We start from the raw sequence: 14,540 nt of genomic DNA, 5'->3' as shown, positions 1-14,540 counted from the left end.
ATCAACAGAGAATGGATAAAGATGTGGAATATTACAATGGAATATTACTCAGCCATAAAAAATGAATGAAATAATGCCATTTGCAGCCACGTGGATGGACCTGGAGATTATCCTACTAAGCGAAGTAAGACAGAAAAAGACAAATATCGTATGACGTCACTTATATATGGAGTCTTAAAAATGACGCAAATTGAAATTCTTAATACTTTTTGTCTTTGCACTGTGTTTTGTAAGTGAAGTTGGATGGGACACAGGAGCACGCATGGAGCAGAGGTGATAGCGCCTCCCGGTTCCCTGCTGCCAAGTGCCCGTGTGGCATTCGTGATGCGGTGAGCAGAGGATGCCAGGAGCCCTGCAACAGAAGGGTGCTAAGCAGGGCTCAGAGTGAGTCAGAGGTGTGTAGGTGTGTTTGGAAGCAGTCGATCACTTACCCTGAACATGATGGCACGGAGGAGGGGGGCAATCGGGCAGCCCATAGCTCCTTCCCCTTCCATCCTGTCTTTCTCAGCAACAGAGTGTCCTTAAAACGTGCACCATGAAGTGAGATGGAAGCAGCTGAGTCAGGTTTGCACAGTATTTCCACTGTGCTGGTGAGGATGAAATACAGGGGCAGGTATGAGCTACAAAGTACAAAGTGTGTAATTTCAGTGATTCCATGCTATGGACTAAATGCTCTTCTACTTGCCTTTAAAACTGGAAAGATGAATGGCAAAACTCGTGCTAATAGTCTGAGATGGTCAACGTTATGAGTCAACTTGACTGGGCTGTGGGGTGTCCAGTCATTTGGCCAAACATGGTTCTGTGTGAGTCTGTGGGGTGTTTCTGGATGAGGTTAACATTGGAATCTGAGGAGACTAAGGAAAGCAGATTGCTCTCTCAGTGTGGGTGGGCCTCGTCCAATCAGTTGAGGGCCTGACCAGGATAAAAGGGAGGGAGGGAGAATTCGCTCTTTCTGCCTGACTGTCTTGGGGCTGGGACATCAGTCTTCTTCTGCCTTCAGACTCAGACTCAGACTGGGACTTATTCCATCAGCTCTCCTGGGTCTTGGGCCTTCGGACTTGGACTAGAACTTATGTGAACGGCCCTCCGGGCCTCTGGGTTGCCCACGGCAAATCTTGGACTTGTCAGCCTCCATAATCACATGAGCCAATTCCTTATCGTAAATCTCTCTCCCTCTCTCTCCCGTTGGCTCTGTTTCTCTGGAGAACCCAGCCTAATACACCATCCAAAATGCTAATTTTTCGTTATTGATAATGATGTTAAGCAACAAATAAACACCACAAGTTGAGGTACCAGGAAAGAAAGGAAAATGTGTTATATTTTGTACTTTTACTGGCCCCTTGCCCCCTGCTTTTTGTACAAGGGGCTCTGCATTTTCCTTTTGCACTGGGCCCTGCAAATGACATAACTGGCTGAACTGATGGCCCTTTCTTCCTTGGCTCCAGGTCGCCAGGTACAGTCCCTGGGGAGTCTGGGGGCCTCTCTCTGGCCACAGAGGCCCAGCTGCCTCTGGAAGATGGAGCTCAAGATCTTAGAGACCACGGCTTTACCTTTCCCACCTCTGGTCCTTTGAGCTCTGAGGCTGGCCCTGCCTGGGCCTGAGAGATTGCATTATTGTCACCTCCCCCCTTAGGACTGTCACATTTAGAAAAAAAACAAGGCAGGATGTCCAGTTAAATTTGCATTTCAGATAAACAATGAATAATTTTGGTTTAGTAAAAGTATATCCATGCAATATTTGGGATATACCTATACTAAAAAAATTTTTGTCGTTTATCTGAAATTCAAATTTAACTGATGTCCTGTACTTTGTTTAGCAGCCTTATCCCCTTCCTCCCTTTCCAATGTCTCTTATCTCAGCGCCACCCCACCCAGCGCCCACCTCCCACCCCTGGGTCTGGTCCAGAGCTCCCCATCTCCAGCCAGAACCTCTCTCTGCCCTGACATCTGGGTTTCTACTTGCTACAGCCATTGTTTTTTCTGTTTTTAGTCTTATTTTTCTGTCATAAGAGCAATACACGTTCACTACAGAAAAATAACAGGCTACAGACAAGCAACAAGAAGAAAGTAAGAAAACACTCATAATCCCGCCCACACAGAGACAGCTACTGTGAATTCCTTGGGATAGATTTTTCCAGAGCTGCATGTGTGTGTTTCTTTGCAGATATTAAAAACGAGCACGCACACTCACTGCCCAAATCAGACCCACTGTCCTACGAGCTGCGTTTTCATGTAACCACAGAGGGAGCAAACGGTCTGCATGGGGGAGACTCGAGGTCCTTGATCATTTAGCCACTGTGAGAGGGACTCTGTGTAGCCTGATGTTAAACCCCGGACACTAGGGGCAGAGAGGCCTGTGGTCAAAGCTGCTTTCTAGTCCATGATCTTGTATTTCACTTTGTAGGGCTGCTGTCACAAAGTCCCACAGACTGCGTGACTTAAACAACAGGAATTTATGCTCACAATTCTGGAGGCTGTGAGTCTGAGATCAAGGTGTCAGCAGAGTTGGTTTCTCCTGAGGGCTCTCTCCTTGGCTCGTAGATGGCCGTCTTCTCCCTGTGTCCTCACAGGGTCATCCCTCTGTGTGTGTCTGTGTCTTAAGCTCTTCTTTTAAGGACACCAGTCAGATTGGATTAGGGCCCACCCCGATGCCCTCATACTAACTTATTACCTCTTTAAAGATCCTGTCTCCAAATAAGGTCACATTCTGAGGGGCTAGGGGTTAGGGCTTCGACATATGACTTTTGGGGGTGGACACAATTCAGCCCATAACCCCTTGGCCCAGCTCACTCCAACCACGCCAAGTCTCAGTTTCTTCATCCTTGAAATGGGGCTAATGATCGTACTCATCTAAGAGGGATGTGAGGATGACCAAATCCAATAATTCTGATAAAGCACTCTGCCCAGTGCCTGGCCCCTAGATCAAACACTCAGATGTCACTTCCTACTATGGCACGTGTGGGTAGTCCCACAGTTGGAAATGTTACTTCTCTGCAGATGGATGTCTGGATACTATAAATAGGAGGCCACGGACCTCTTGGTTACCTAACTAGCCCTTTACCCAACAGTTTATTTCCTTCAGGTATTGTTTTCTGAACACAACTTGCACTTTTACGTCTCCGTGGCTTTGCACTGGCAGTGCCCTCTGCCAAGGATGCCCTTCCTTCGCCGTCTGCCTGGAGGAGGCACTTGTGTCTTCAAGGGGCAAATAAGACCTTCTCTAGGAACTCCTTTCATGCCCCTCTCCCTGCTTAAGGCTAAACCGTGTGCTAAGCTGACATGGACCTTGAAAATACTAATGATGATGCTGGTGATGGTAATGATAAGAATGACGGCTGTCTCACCCCCTCCTGCCCATTGCTCTGAGCATCCCTTGAGGGCAGAGATGAGTTCCTTCTGGGGGTGGGGGGCACTCAGACATCTAAATGGTGCCTGGCACAAGTTATCCTGCAGGCACAGACCTGCTGAGACTAGATGTATGGATGGGCAGAGGATGCCGGGATAGGGAACGGCATGAAAAGTGTGTGGGGCCGGTGTGGGTGATCATCAAACACTCTGCAGCATGATCCTGACGACAGAATGACGGAAACTAGATCTGAGAATGTGCTTGGATAGGGTTGTCAATCGGTGAAGTAGAGTCTGGAAGGAAACACACAAAACAGTTCACAGGGGCCGTCTGGAGATGGAAAGACTGGGGACAGTTGGTGGTGGCTTTCAAACATTTCCAAACATTTTTAGTCCCTCGGGAGAAATACATTTCACATCAGCCACATTGCTTGTGTGTGTGCACACGTGCACACACACACACGCACAGTTAAAACAAAGTTTCAGGAAACCATAGTTACCTTAGGTGACATGTACCTTGGTGTTTACATGGTATTGATTCCATTTCAGTTCTCCAAAATGCTTGACTTGATCTGAGAAGTTGTTTTTGACCCACCGCTGGGACGTGACATGCAGTTTGAAAACTCCTGATCTAAGCAAGCACTTTCTGCTGTATGTTCTTCTGTATTTAAAATTTAATATTGAAAATGCATTTATGTCGTATCTTCATATTTTTCACTTAAAAATAAGGGAGAGAGAGCGCGCACCGGGAAAATACAAAACAATAAAATCAAATAGATTTTCTAGAAGGCAGTTTAGCAAAATGTGGCAAAACAGGCATCTTATAGATGTGCATGTGTCTAGCAATTTCACTTTAAGAAACGTGCTAGCGGGGTGAAAGTGTGTAGAGCCTTGGGCACAGTTTGAAGAATGTTTACAACAATGAAGCATCCCTCCCACCTGGGGCGCCCATGGAGCCATCTCTGGCCCTCTGGTCCAAGACGTGGCCTGGAGTCATTCAATACTTATTTACAGACAGGGAAAGAGGGGAGGGGTGCACGGAAAGAGGGGTGCCAGGGAGTCAAAAGTTAATGCCAGCCTGTAAAAGGATAATCCCGTTCTTGAATGCGAGAGGCAAGTGAGAAAGTGCACACACCAGGAGGTTACCTTAGGTTGATTTTATTTTCTTGGGACTTTTCTGTGTTTTCGGCAATGAGCATGCATTCTTTTTGTAAGAAGGGGAGGTTTTAAAGGGGGAAAAAGAAAGGAGAGAAAGAAACAAGAAAAGGAGGGAAAAGGAAGAGCGAGAAGGCAACGGACTGATGAAGGGGAGGAAGGGAGACAGAGGCCGGAGAAGAGAAAGAAGAGGGGGTGGCCGGGGCGCCCCTGGAGCGGTGAGCGCACCGGGCCGCGCAGGCTGCGGCAGGAGCCGCAGGTCCCGGCGCCGAGCGCTCCGAGTTTCGGTCCGGGAAGCCCGAGGAGGCTCAGGGGGCGCAGCCTCCACGGGGAGGGCAGGGCGCTCAGCGCGTCCAACTAGTCCCCCAAGTGGAGGACCGGGTCGAGGAGCTGCCCGAGCACGCAGTGGGAACCCCGCGGCGGCGCCCCGCCGTCCCGGGCTTCCCTCCGCTTCCTCCCGGCCACCAAGCGCCCCCCCCCCACCGCCGGGCGGCGCGCGCAAGAGCTCTGGGCGGGTCCTCCCCGGCGTCCGGGCGCTTCCCCGCCGCTTGCTCAGTATTCTTCTTGGGGGTTTTGGGGTGAGAAGAAGCGCGCGGGAGGAGGGGGATGGGAGGAGACGCAGAAATACCATCTGTGCCAAGTTTTTCTTAAAAGTAATTTTTTTTCAATTTAAATACTTTTAAAGCAAAAAAAAAAAAAAATTCCCCAGCTCAGGGTGTCAGTTCCAAAAAGTTTCACGGAGGAGCGGCGTGGGGGCTGGGCGGGAAATTGGAGGCGGCGTTGGTGGAGCAGGGGCCTTTCTCCTCCACTCATCCCCGCAGACCCCCACTACCCCACGCCCCAGCTTCAAGCGCGAGCGCTCACACCCAGGCGCTCACCGACACCGCCCCCCGCCCCTTCCCGGGACTGGGATGGTCCTGGGTTCTCTGGCCGGGGAGGTTAGGCTGCTCGCCTACCCCGACTCCCGGTCCACGGACTCCCTCCTCAGCGCTCCTTCCTCTGTCTCCCCCGACCCACTTTTCTGCTCAAGGGGTCAATAGCAGAGGGAGGGGGCCGAGCTAATCTCGCTCTCCCGGAGTCTTCCTCACCTGGGGAGCAACAGGGGAGATTGTGAGAGCGGGGACTGCGGCAGAGCGCCTGGCCTGGGCAGCGGGCGGGGGTCTATGCCCAAAGCCACGACCCCCTCCTCTCCCAGCCCCGGTCCCGGCCACCACCATCCCTCTCTTTCTGGTCTCCCTCAGCTCAGCCACCACGCTCTCCTCAGCTTCCCAGACCCGAGCGCGTTGGGGGTGGTGACGAGGTTTGGCTTGAACTTGGGGAAGCGGCGGAGGGGCAAGAGGGGGGTGTGTCCTGGGCAGGGGGCGCACGCGGCGCCACCCCCGCCCCGCAGTAGGAGCTGCTGCTAGAGCGATGGCGCTGCAGGCCCGCTCTCCCTCCCCCGTCGCCCCTCCCTCCGCCACCTTGCGCTATTCTAGTAGCGCCTCCCGGGGACCCCAGCAGCCAGGCGGAGATTGGGGGGTGGGGGAGACAATCTTGTAGGTTCGAGAAGGGCGCGAGGGAGTAGGGAGGTGCTAGAAGGGGGTTAGGGAGGATCCAGGTGCGCAGAGGTGCCCGCGGTGGGCGTGAGCCCAGACCTACCGGGTCCAAAGTCCCCCGGCCCTCCCCCACACCGTCCCCTCCCCCCATCGACTGTCGCTGGGGGAAGTTAGATGGGAGGCTGCAGGGTCAGCTGTAACTGCGTGCGTGTGTGCGCGCGCGCGGTGGCAAGTGCGGGCCCCGCTGCCTCTCCCGCCTCCTTCCAGGACCCAGCCGGGCTCGACTTCTTAGCTCTCCTCGCGACCTCACGTTCCCCACCGCGGTTGCGTGCGTGCCTGTGCGCCTCCCGGGCACCGCCACGGACCCCTTTCCTTCTTCCTTCCCCTCCAGCGCCCCCGCTAGCGTAGGCTCCTTCTCTCCACCCTTCCCCCCAGGGTCACTATGGGGGCGCGAGGGAGAGGAGAGATTTGTGTTTAATTACTACCGCTATTCAGAGGGAAGAAAAAATAAAGGGACCGAAGGCAACCCGAAAGCAATTTACTTCAAGCCTTTATTGTTGTAGTGTAAAAAGAAGTTTATATACAGGGAATATTTCCAGTAAAACACTCACTAAATGGCCTTCGGATCAGGGACCCCCCGTTTTCTGGCCCCGCAGTCGGCAGCTTTGCCTGGGAGACCCCTCGTTCGGGGTTCCCAGGCTCTCCCCCCCAGACTCCACCACTCAAACCCCGTGTGCCAGGAGCCCCAGCCCCTTCCTTCTCCCTGGGGCGCTGCGAACCTCGCCAATGCCTCCCAAGCCGTATTCCTCTGTCCCGAAGCAGTTCCCCAACCTCCCTCTCCCACCCCGTCGACGCGGTTTCCACATGGAAACCCAGAGCACTTTCCCCTCTCGTTTTAGGCGCTACTGCGGGCCTCCTGCAATTCAGAACCAGCTCGTGGTCAAGACCAGTTAGAGACAGTTCGTCATCAGCAGCGGGGCTCGTGAGCACCGAAAATAAAGGGAGGGGAAATAACCCTGCCCACCCCTCCCCACCCCAAACCTCCTCCCCCAACTCGGGGACAAGAAATAGACACAAAAGCAGCAGGGCATCCCTTCCCCGTGCGCGACAGGTGTGGGTGCCAGGCAACTAAGGCGAGCGGCTCGCGCTGCTGGAACCCAGCTGCGCTCAGGGCGCGCGGGCGCAGCCAGTCTCTTCGCGCGGGGCCACTGCGCCTGGCTAAAGGCACACTGGCTATTCTCTTCTGAGGAGGGCGTGTGAGATCGCGTGGCAGGGGCCTCTGCGAGGACAAGTCCAGGGGCACACAGGCAAGGGTGGCGCTGCCTCCGCACTCAGAAGGGGATTTAGAGCGAGCCAGGCAAGTACAGGCAAGGGCAGTCACAAAGGCAGAGTCTGGGGGCGGGGGGCGGGGCGGAGGAGAGTCTTCAGGTGGCTTGGCTGAGAGCGCAGACTCAGCCTCAGATCCATGGCTCAGCACAGCTGTGTCACTGGGCCCTCACCAAGCCTGCCTTTGTTTGGGTGCGTTTGCACGTGGGCTTCGAAGGCTCGAAGGCATAGCCCGCCAAGTTCAGTCAATTGTCCATTGGCTGTTTACACTCGACGGGTCTGAGGGCCATGCAGCTGCTCATCGTAGCACTCCAGCCAGGTGCGCAGCTCGGAGACCTGGTAGCCATCAGGGCCACGGCCGCCCTGGTACATAATGGTGCCACTCTGGATGACATAGAGGCGCTCGAAGTAGGCGCCGTAGGCGGAGCTGCTAGAGTTGGCCATGGTGTCGAGGACGAGAGAGCATTCGGGAGCACCTTGCTGCAGTACCCGCGCTGCGCTGACCCGGTCCTCCAGGCTGCGGTGCTGCGGGATGCTGTAGGGAGAGTCCGTGGTGACCCAGCCGTCCGAAGGGTGTGCTTCCTCAATGTAGATGATGAGGAAGTCCACGTCGCGCTGATACTTGGTGACCAGGCGCTGGAAGGCGCTCATACGCGCCATGAACGGTGGTCAGGTGCAGCTGCCGAAATTGAGCACCAGCGGGCGGTTTCCTCGGGCGTAGTCGAGGATGTGCTGGTTCTGGAAGCCGTCGGGCAGGACCACCTCGGAGTTGGGCGCCGGACCGCCTTCGTGTGCCTGCTTGAAGAAATCCAACTTCTGGCCGTGCCACACTGCCCTCAGCGACGCCAGGGTGCACAGGCGGTTGTCGTCGGACACGCAGATAGGCGGGTCGTCGGGGGGCATCTCCTCGCCATCGCTGTTGAGCTCCACTTCAGTCTGGGGCTGACCCCGGCGTCGGCGGCCCAGTAAATGCTTGCGGATGCACAGGAAGTCGAGCAGCCAGAGCATGAAGGCCGTGCCGAGGAAGCGCGGGAAGAGCACGAGGCACGAGGCGGTCTGGGCGCAGAGCCTCAGGGAGTGAAGCAGCAGGGAGCGGAGCATGGTGGCGGCGCCCCCCAGAGCCCCCTGGGACCCTCTACCTTCCCCCACCACCAAACGCGGGGTGGCTTGGCGAGGCATCTGGGCTTGGGCTCTGCGGGGAGCTCAATTTATAGCCGAGGCTTCAATTGGCGGGAGACTCCACCTCCGGCCCGGGTCCGCCCCCTTGCAACTGGAGCCCGGAGGGATCGCCCGGCGGCGCGGCCAGTGCCTTAGAAATCGCGGGCCGAGCGCTGGCACCGGCGGCCGGAGGGCGGGGCGGCCCGGCCGGGGGCCGGCGGGGGCGGGGCCGGGCCCCGAAGCCCGCTCGCGGGGGCGGGTAACCCGGACCTCAGCGGGCGCCCGGGACGGGCAGCTGAAGCTGGGACCCGGTCCGCGGCGGAGGTCCTCCGGCGAGCGCGAGCGCCGCGCCGTCCCGGTCCCGGCGGCCCAGCTCCGGCCCGCGCCCCCCTCGCCGCGCACCTGAGCCGAGCTCCCCGGCGGCCGCCGCGCTGCGCCGGAGCTCCGGTTCGCTTCCCGCGCGCCGCCGCCAACGCCGCCCCCGCCGCTGCTGCTCGTGCGGGGCCGCTGCCCAGGTGCCGCGGGAGGCCGGGTCCGCGGCCGCCGCTTCGCCGGCCCTGGCTCCCGCCCCGCCAGGGACGCGGGCCCGCGAGGAGGCAACTTTGGGCCCCCGCCGCCTGCCGCGTTCGCCCGCGGGTGCCGCTCGCCTTCCGGAGCCCGCCCGCCTCCCGCGCGCGCTCACACTCGCGCCTCGCACACGGCCGCCCCCCGCATCGCCCCGCCACGCACACCGCGCTCTGCGACCCCCGCAGCCGCCCGAGGCCGCCGAGCGCCGCCCCGGCCGCGCCCGCCCCGTCCCATCGCGCCCCGGCTCGGCGCCGCAGTTCTCGGGTCAGCGGCCTCCGGGGCCCGGCGGGGAGGTGCGGAGGGCAGAGCCGGCGGGCCCGTTACCGCCCGGCGCCGGAGACGCAGAGGGCCGGGGAAGGCAGCACCGTCCCTGCGCCCCAGCTGAGCCGGGAGCGCTCCGGGCGCGGGATGCGGCGGGCGCGGGGCGCTGGGCGGCGGGCGCGGGGCGGCGGCGGCCCCGGGCGGCTCTCCCACTAGGGGTAGCTGTTGCCTGAACGCCGGAGCGCTCCCCTCTTGCCGCTCGCCTCGCCCGGCGCAAACCCGGCCGCCGGGCGCACCCGTCCCGTGCGTCCCCGGACGTTGCTCTCTGCCCCGGGAACGTCGAGACTGGAGCGCCCGCGCTGAGCCACCTTCGCCGACCCGGAGCGCTGCGGCTCGACTCACTGCGGAGGCGCCGGGACGCGGGAAGTGCGTACTCTCAACGGGGAATGTGTGTGGAGGCTTTTAGGGTGCGGGGCAACTCCCCAACTCCGTGGGGCCGGGGTCGGCCCTGCCGCCGTGTCCGAGATCTGCTGATGACTCGCTGCGCGCGGCGCGGGGTCGGCGACTTGGGGCGGCGGGGCGGGGAGTACCTTGACCTGGGGTCCCCGAAGCCGGGAGCCAGGCCCGCCGAGCCTCGGCCCGCCTTGCCCCCCGGGGCGAGGCCTGGACTCGGTCGCGAGCGATTTGGACCCCTGGGGAGTCGAGCCTCACGGGACGCCCTCGCGGTCGCGGGGACTCGCCTGGGGCGGCGGTGGCTGAGCCCGAGTCCGGCGCCACTGCCGCCTGCGTCCCGTGCGCCACCCGCCCCGGGGACCGGCCGCCTAACTTCTTCCCGGGACGGAGACAGCGCTCGCGCCCCGGGCGGAGGTGGGAGCTCGCTGGGCCGTACCCGGCGAGGGCACCGCTCTCGGCGGCGGCGGCGAGGACACAAGTCCGGAGGAGTCAACCTCGGGGCAAGGAGCCCCCAACCTAGGACTCACCGGGCCCCAGCGGGCGCGGGGGGAGATGCCCATCTTGGGCAGGGGTCCTCTCCTCCGGTTTTCGCGGCCTTGGCGGGACCCTCTGACCCGCGAGCTCCCACCTGGGACCGTGGCTCCAGCAGGTCAAGACCCGAGTGGAAGGAAGGCCGGGGCGTGAAGGTAGACCCTTTGCTCTTTCTTCCAGCCAGGAGATTTCTCTGCTGCCTGGGGTGGCGGCGTTGGGGGCTGCGCAGCCGGGGAACTTCCCACCCAGAGGAAAGGCAGCCTCCTCCCCGCTCTTCTCAGCGGCCCCGCACCGCCCCTCACCACCGTGGGTAAGGGGGGTTCTTCAGGTGGGTTAGGGAATTCTCCCCGATCCAAACCTGGCTGGGGGGGTGGCGTCCCCCCTGCCTGCTCCCCACCCCCGCAGGGCACCTCTGAGTTGGCAAATCGGTTCCTTGCCTTATTTTTTGCGGGGGAGGCGGGGGGGAATAGGGAGAGAAGTCTTCTACTTGGCTGGTCTCTGAGAGGCGTTTTGGGGGCCCGAGGTTGCCCCTTCCCGGGCAGGGGCCGAGGAAGCCCCAACTTTTGTTGCACAGACCCTCCAGCCCTGCTTCCTTGATTTCTTCGGGGTGCCAGTCTCGGACCTGTGCCCTGCCCCTACCCACACAGGAACTGGGCTAGGGGCATGGGGCAGTACCCCCTACCCCCTTTCCACATTTAGCCTCAGAAAATTAAAAAGCCACCACGGGCTTGGAGAGCCTTCGGAGCTGCCTGGGATGTGGCGGTGGTGGTGGTGCGTGGGGAAGACGTGGGCTGGCGCAGAGGCAAGACTGGTCCCTCTGGACCCTCTGTGGGCATCCAGCGAGACCACCAACCCACAAGCCCTCTGGCCCCAGGGAGGCTCAGGGCAGCAGTGCTTTGCCCTCAGGGCTGTCAGCTGTTCCGGTGGATGTGCTTCTGTTCCTTGGGCTGGCAGGCTACACCTCACACCTTGGGATTCCAGGACATCGGACAAGGTGCTCAGGACCATCTGGCTCCCACAGACGCTAGTGCAGGTGAGGACAGGCCCAAGGTCCAGGTGATACTGGCCTTTGGGACACAGACCCTGGTGTGGTGACTCACTCCAGTGCTCTGTACCTCCGCCCCACTCCTCCCTCCCTCTGTCCTCCCAGGCAGCCGTTGCCCCCTTCCCCACCTCCCCAGGGCCCTTCCTACCAGCTGCCCATCCTGCCCTGACCTGTCCTGGCCCAAGGCCAAGTCCTACCTGGGACTCTGGGAGCACTGAGCCTCGGGCCCAGGGGGACCAGAGTTGGAGCTGGGGCTGTGCCCACGCCACTGGGCTGGGCAGGCTGGCCTCCTTCCTGCCTGCCCTCCAGCAGCTCCAGCAGGGGGCGGGCAGGGGAAAGAAAGGGAAAGACAAGTTGGACGGGGTCCATTTGGTGTCCAGGAGCAACTTGGACACGGGCTAGGGGGAGGGGCAGGCAGCTGGGGCCCTGGAACATCCGGGGCGGGGTGGGGAGGGCCTCCCCTCTTCCCAGACTGTACTCCGGGGGCTGGGTACCCACACAGGGAAGGCTTGTCTCCGACCCCTCTGCCACACTGCCCCGTGTGGGGCTTGGTGGGTGGGAGTGCGGTGGGCACGGCCTCTGTCTCCCTATGGGTAGAGCAGCTCCCAGCGCCAGGGAGGTTGACGCTGAGACTTACCATGGGGCGGGTCCGGCCACCCTACAGAGGGCCTCCTGGAGCTTTAGGGAGGAGAAGGGGCAGCCGCCGGCACACCTGCCGAAGAGGGTCGCAGAGTGACGGCTGTGTCCTTGGCTGTGTCCTTGCCCAGCGTCATAGTGACCTGGCTTCTGGGCCCCAGCCCTCCTTGGCTACTGACTCTCTGTCTCCCCTGCCCCCTCCACTGGCCTCCTGATGCTCTGGGAGATCCCAGGCCCTGTCCTGCCTCTGAGCCTCCTCTCATGCTGTTGCCTCTACCCTCCTCCCTCCCCTGGCGACACCCATTTTTTCTCTTCCTCTGCCTTCACCTCCACCTGGGTCCAGCCTGCCCCGTCCCCACTGGGGGAGCTGAGCCCTCCCTCCTCGCCCTCCTGTGCCCTCTCCCTTCGTCACAGCCGCGTCCTCAGCCCGGGCATGTTTCACCACTAGTTTCTGTGTCGGCTGCTACTCAGGCCCGGCTGGGATCCTCTGCAGTGACTAACCTGCACCCAGCACCCCGGAGGAGCCCAATAAACCTTTGTGAAATGAGTACCTGCGTGCAGTGTGGACTAATTGAAAACTTGTTTCGGGCGGACTTCAAGATATTTCATCGTGCCCTTTTGCACGCTGGCAGGCAGCTGTGAGCGAGGTAGGGCGTGTCTGCGGCTGGGCAGAGTGAGGACTGGGGCCATGGGCAGGCAGTCCCCGGGTCCCCGAATCCACCCGTCCCCTGGCCGCTGGCCCATCGGTTTCCCTTCCTGGGATAAGCAGGTCCTCCCACGGGTACCCGGGCCGTCCCCCAAATGTGCTCACCCTTTTTTTTTGCTTCAAGAGTGATTTCTTCTTTCCAAACCTCCCCTCTGACCCGACCTCTCTCAACTCCAGCTTGGCTCGGCTGAAGGGTGGACGCCCTGCAGGTGGGTTGGCGGCTGCGGCCTCAGCGGTCTGGGCTTAGAGGTGTCCTTGACACAGAGGGTCTCCATCCCTCTTCACGTGACACACCCCGGCCGGGCACCCTCCCGGGAGCTGACGGTGGGGCCCTGGGGTGGTTGGCAGCCTGGGACCCAGGGCCGGAGAGCTTGCTGGGGCCCCAGAGCTTGGATGGAGCAGGTCTGTTGGCAGCATCCCAGGACTGGGGGAGGCCCGGGGCTCCCGGTCGAAGAGAGGGGAAGGCCTGGAGGTGAGGCCCTGGCTACCTGCTGGTGACCTGGCTGTGTCCTGTCCCTCCCTCTGGCCTCATCTGCACTGCAAGGGGGTTGGATGACCGCTTTCCAGTGCCTTCTTGTGCTCTTCCTCCACAATTCCAGAAGGTTCCAGAAGGTTCTAGGAAGTCCTCTGGGCCCTGCCCCTGCATGCCGCTCTGGGGCTGATGAGACCCCCACTTGAGGCCAGAAGGTGCCTGTGGCCTCAGGTCCTCAGTACCTGCTCCCAGCCCATCTTTCACCTGCCCCATTCCTGCCACAGCCCTGGAACCTCACATTGCGGCCCATCCCTAACTCTCAAACCCGGCCTGGCTCTGACTTGTTCTGCCCTGAGCTCAGACCCAACTGAGCATCCTCCACGCTGCCTAGTGTTCGGCCAGACCCTGCGGAGGCTGGGCCGACTCCTTGCCCAAGGGCCTGTGTGGGAGGCCGTGGCTGTGGGACCTGCCTGGGGCTAGAGGGACGGTGGGAGGCTTGGCCACTCGTGTGACTGGCAGACCCTGCTCTGAGCCCTAAAGCTGGCTGGAGAGCCATCTTTGGGGTCAGTCTGTCCTGTCCATCTCTTACCCTCTCTGGAAAAAGGTGGGGTGCAACCAGCCAGCAGACGCCCCCCAAATCACTTTGCTTCTCCAGGTCTCAGTTTCCTCGACTGAGAGGTGAGCCTGACATTGTGGCTGTGCTGTATTCACGTTACTGACGCCGGGCAGGGCCTGCTGTGCATGTGTGTGCGTGTGTGTCTGTTTACACCCGGCCTTGTTCTGAAGTGCACTTCAAGCCTCTTGCAGGAAGCCATGGAATAGCACGGGTGCCACAGGGGAGAAGAAAAAGTGCAAACAAGAGGAAGGACCCACTCCCCACTGGGGACCCAGGGCAGCCTCAGCATCCTCCACATGGGCCATGGACCCATCACAGATTTTGCCTTGAATATCCTGGTGGTTAAACCCAATTGGCTATGACTCCCAATGTCCAGAAGACAAAAGTGACAGTCCAGCTGCCCGAAATGTGCGCCTGTGGGTGTGGCCGTGCTGGTCGGCATCCCAGCAATACAGCTTCTGAGGCGAGCCAGCCTGGGTCTCTGAATCCGGGGATCACCATGGTGCAGACACCCCAGGGCTGTGTGCAAATTAAATGCCATGAGGCTCGTGGCTGCCAGCGTCGAGGAGCTCAGAGCAGACAGGGACACTTGCCCGGCATTGCTGAGGGCTCAGAGACAGCCAGTAAAGCGGCGAGGGTAGCAGTGTGCTCTCCGGGGATGGCTCGCCACAGACCCGGCTGTCTTGTGGTGAGAGTGCCCTCCTGAACTGTTTTGGGGCCCCGCCCCCTGCCCC

General features: G+C 60.3%; 2 protein-coding genes across 2 annotated transcripts; one reads left to right on the top strand and one right to left on the bottom strand.

Annotated features, from left to right (window-relative positions):
• Positions 1-7,625: 7,625 nt before the first annotated feature.
• Positions 7,626-8,540, bottom strand: DIO3 (iodothyronine deiodinase 3). The gene has a single exon (XM_022575848.1). It carries the CDS (start codon positions 8,538-8,540, stop codon positions 7,626-7,628), a length of 915 nt encoding a protein of 304 aa, XP_022431556.1.
• Positions 8,541-9,725: 1,185 nt separating this feature from the next.
• Positions 9,726-12,855, top strand: LOC111176067 (uncharacterized). The gene is given in 8 exon segments (XM_089906288.1): positions 9,726-10,318; positions 10,320-10,371; positions 10,516-10,913; positions 11,031-11,102; positions 11,286-11,364; positions 11,437-11,579; positions 11,581-11,653; positions 11,656-12,855. Coding segments are annotated over 8 exon segments (1,914 nt in total). The 5' UTR covers positions 9,726-9,793; the 3' UTR covers positions 12,228-12,855.
• The last annotated feature ends 1,685 nt before the right edge of the window (positions 12,856-14,540 follow it).

The sequence above is a fragment of the Delphinapterus leucas genome, chromosome 2 (genome assembly GCF_059928025.1).
Source record: "Delphinapterus leucas isolate spDelLeu-1000000601 "Yukka" chromosome 2, BTC_Dleu_Yukka2, whole genome shotgun sequence".
Classification (NCBI taxonomy): Eukaryota; Metazoa; Chordata; class Mammalia; order Artiodactyla; family Monodontidae; genus Delphinapterus; species Delphinapterus leucas.
Note: the sequence above shows the minus strand (reverse complement) of the source record. Positions and strands in the feature narration are given on the sequence as shown.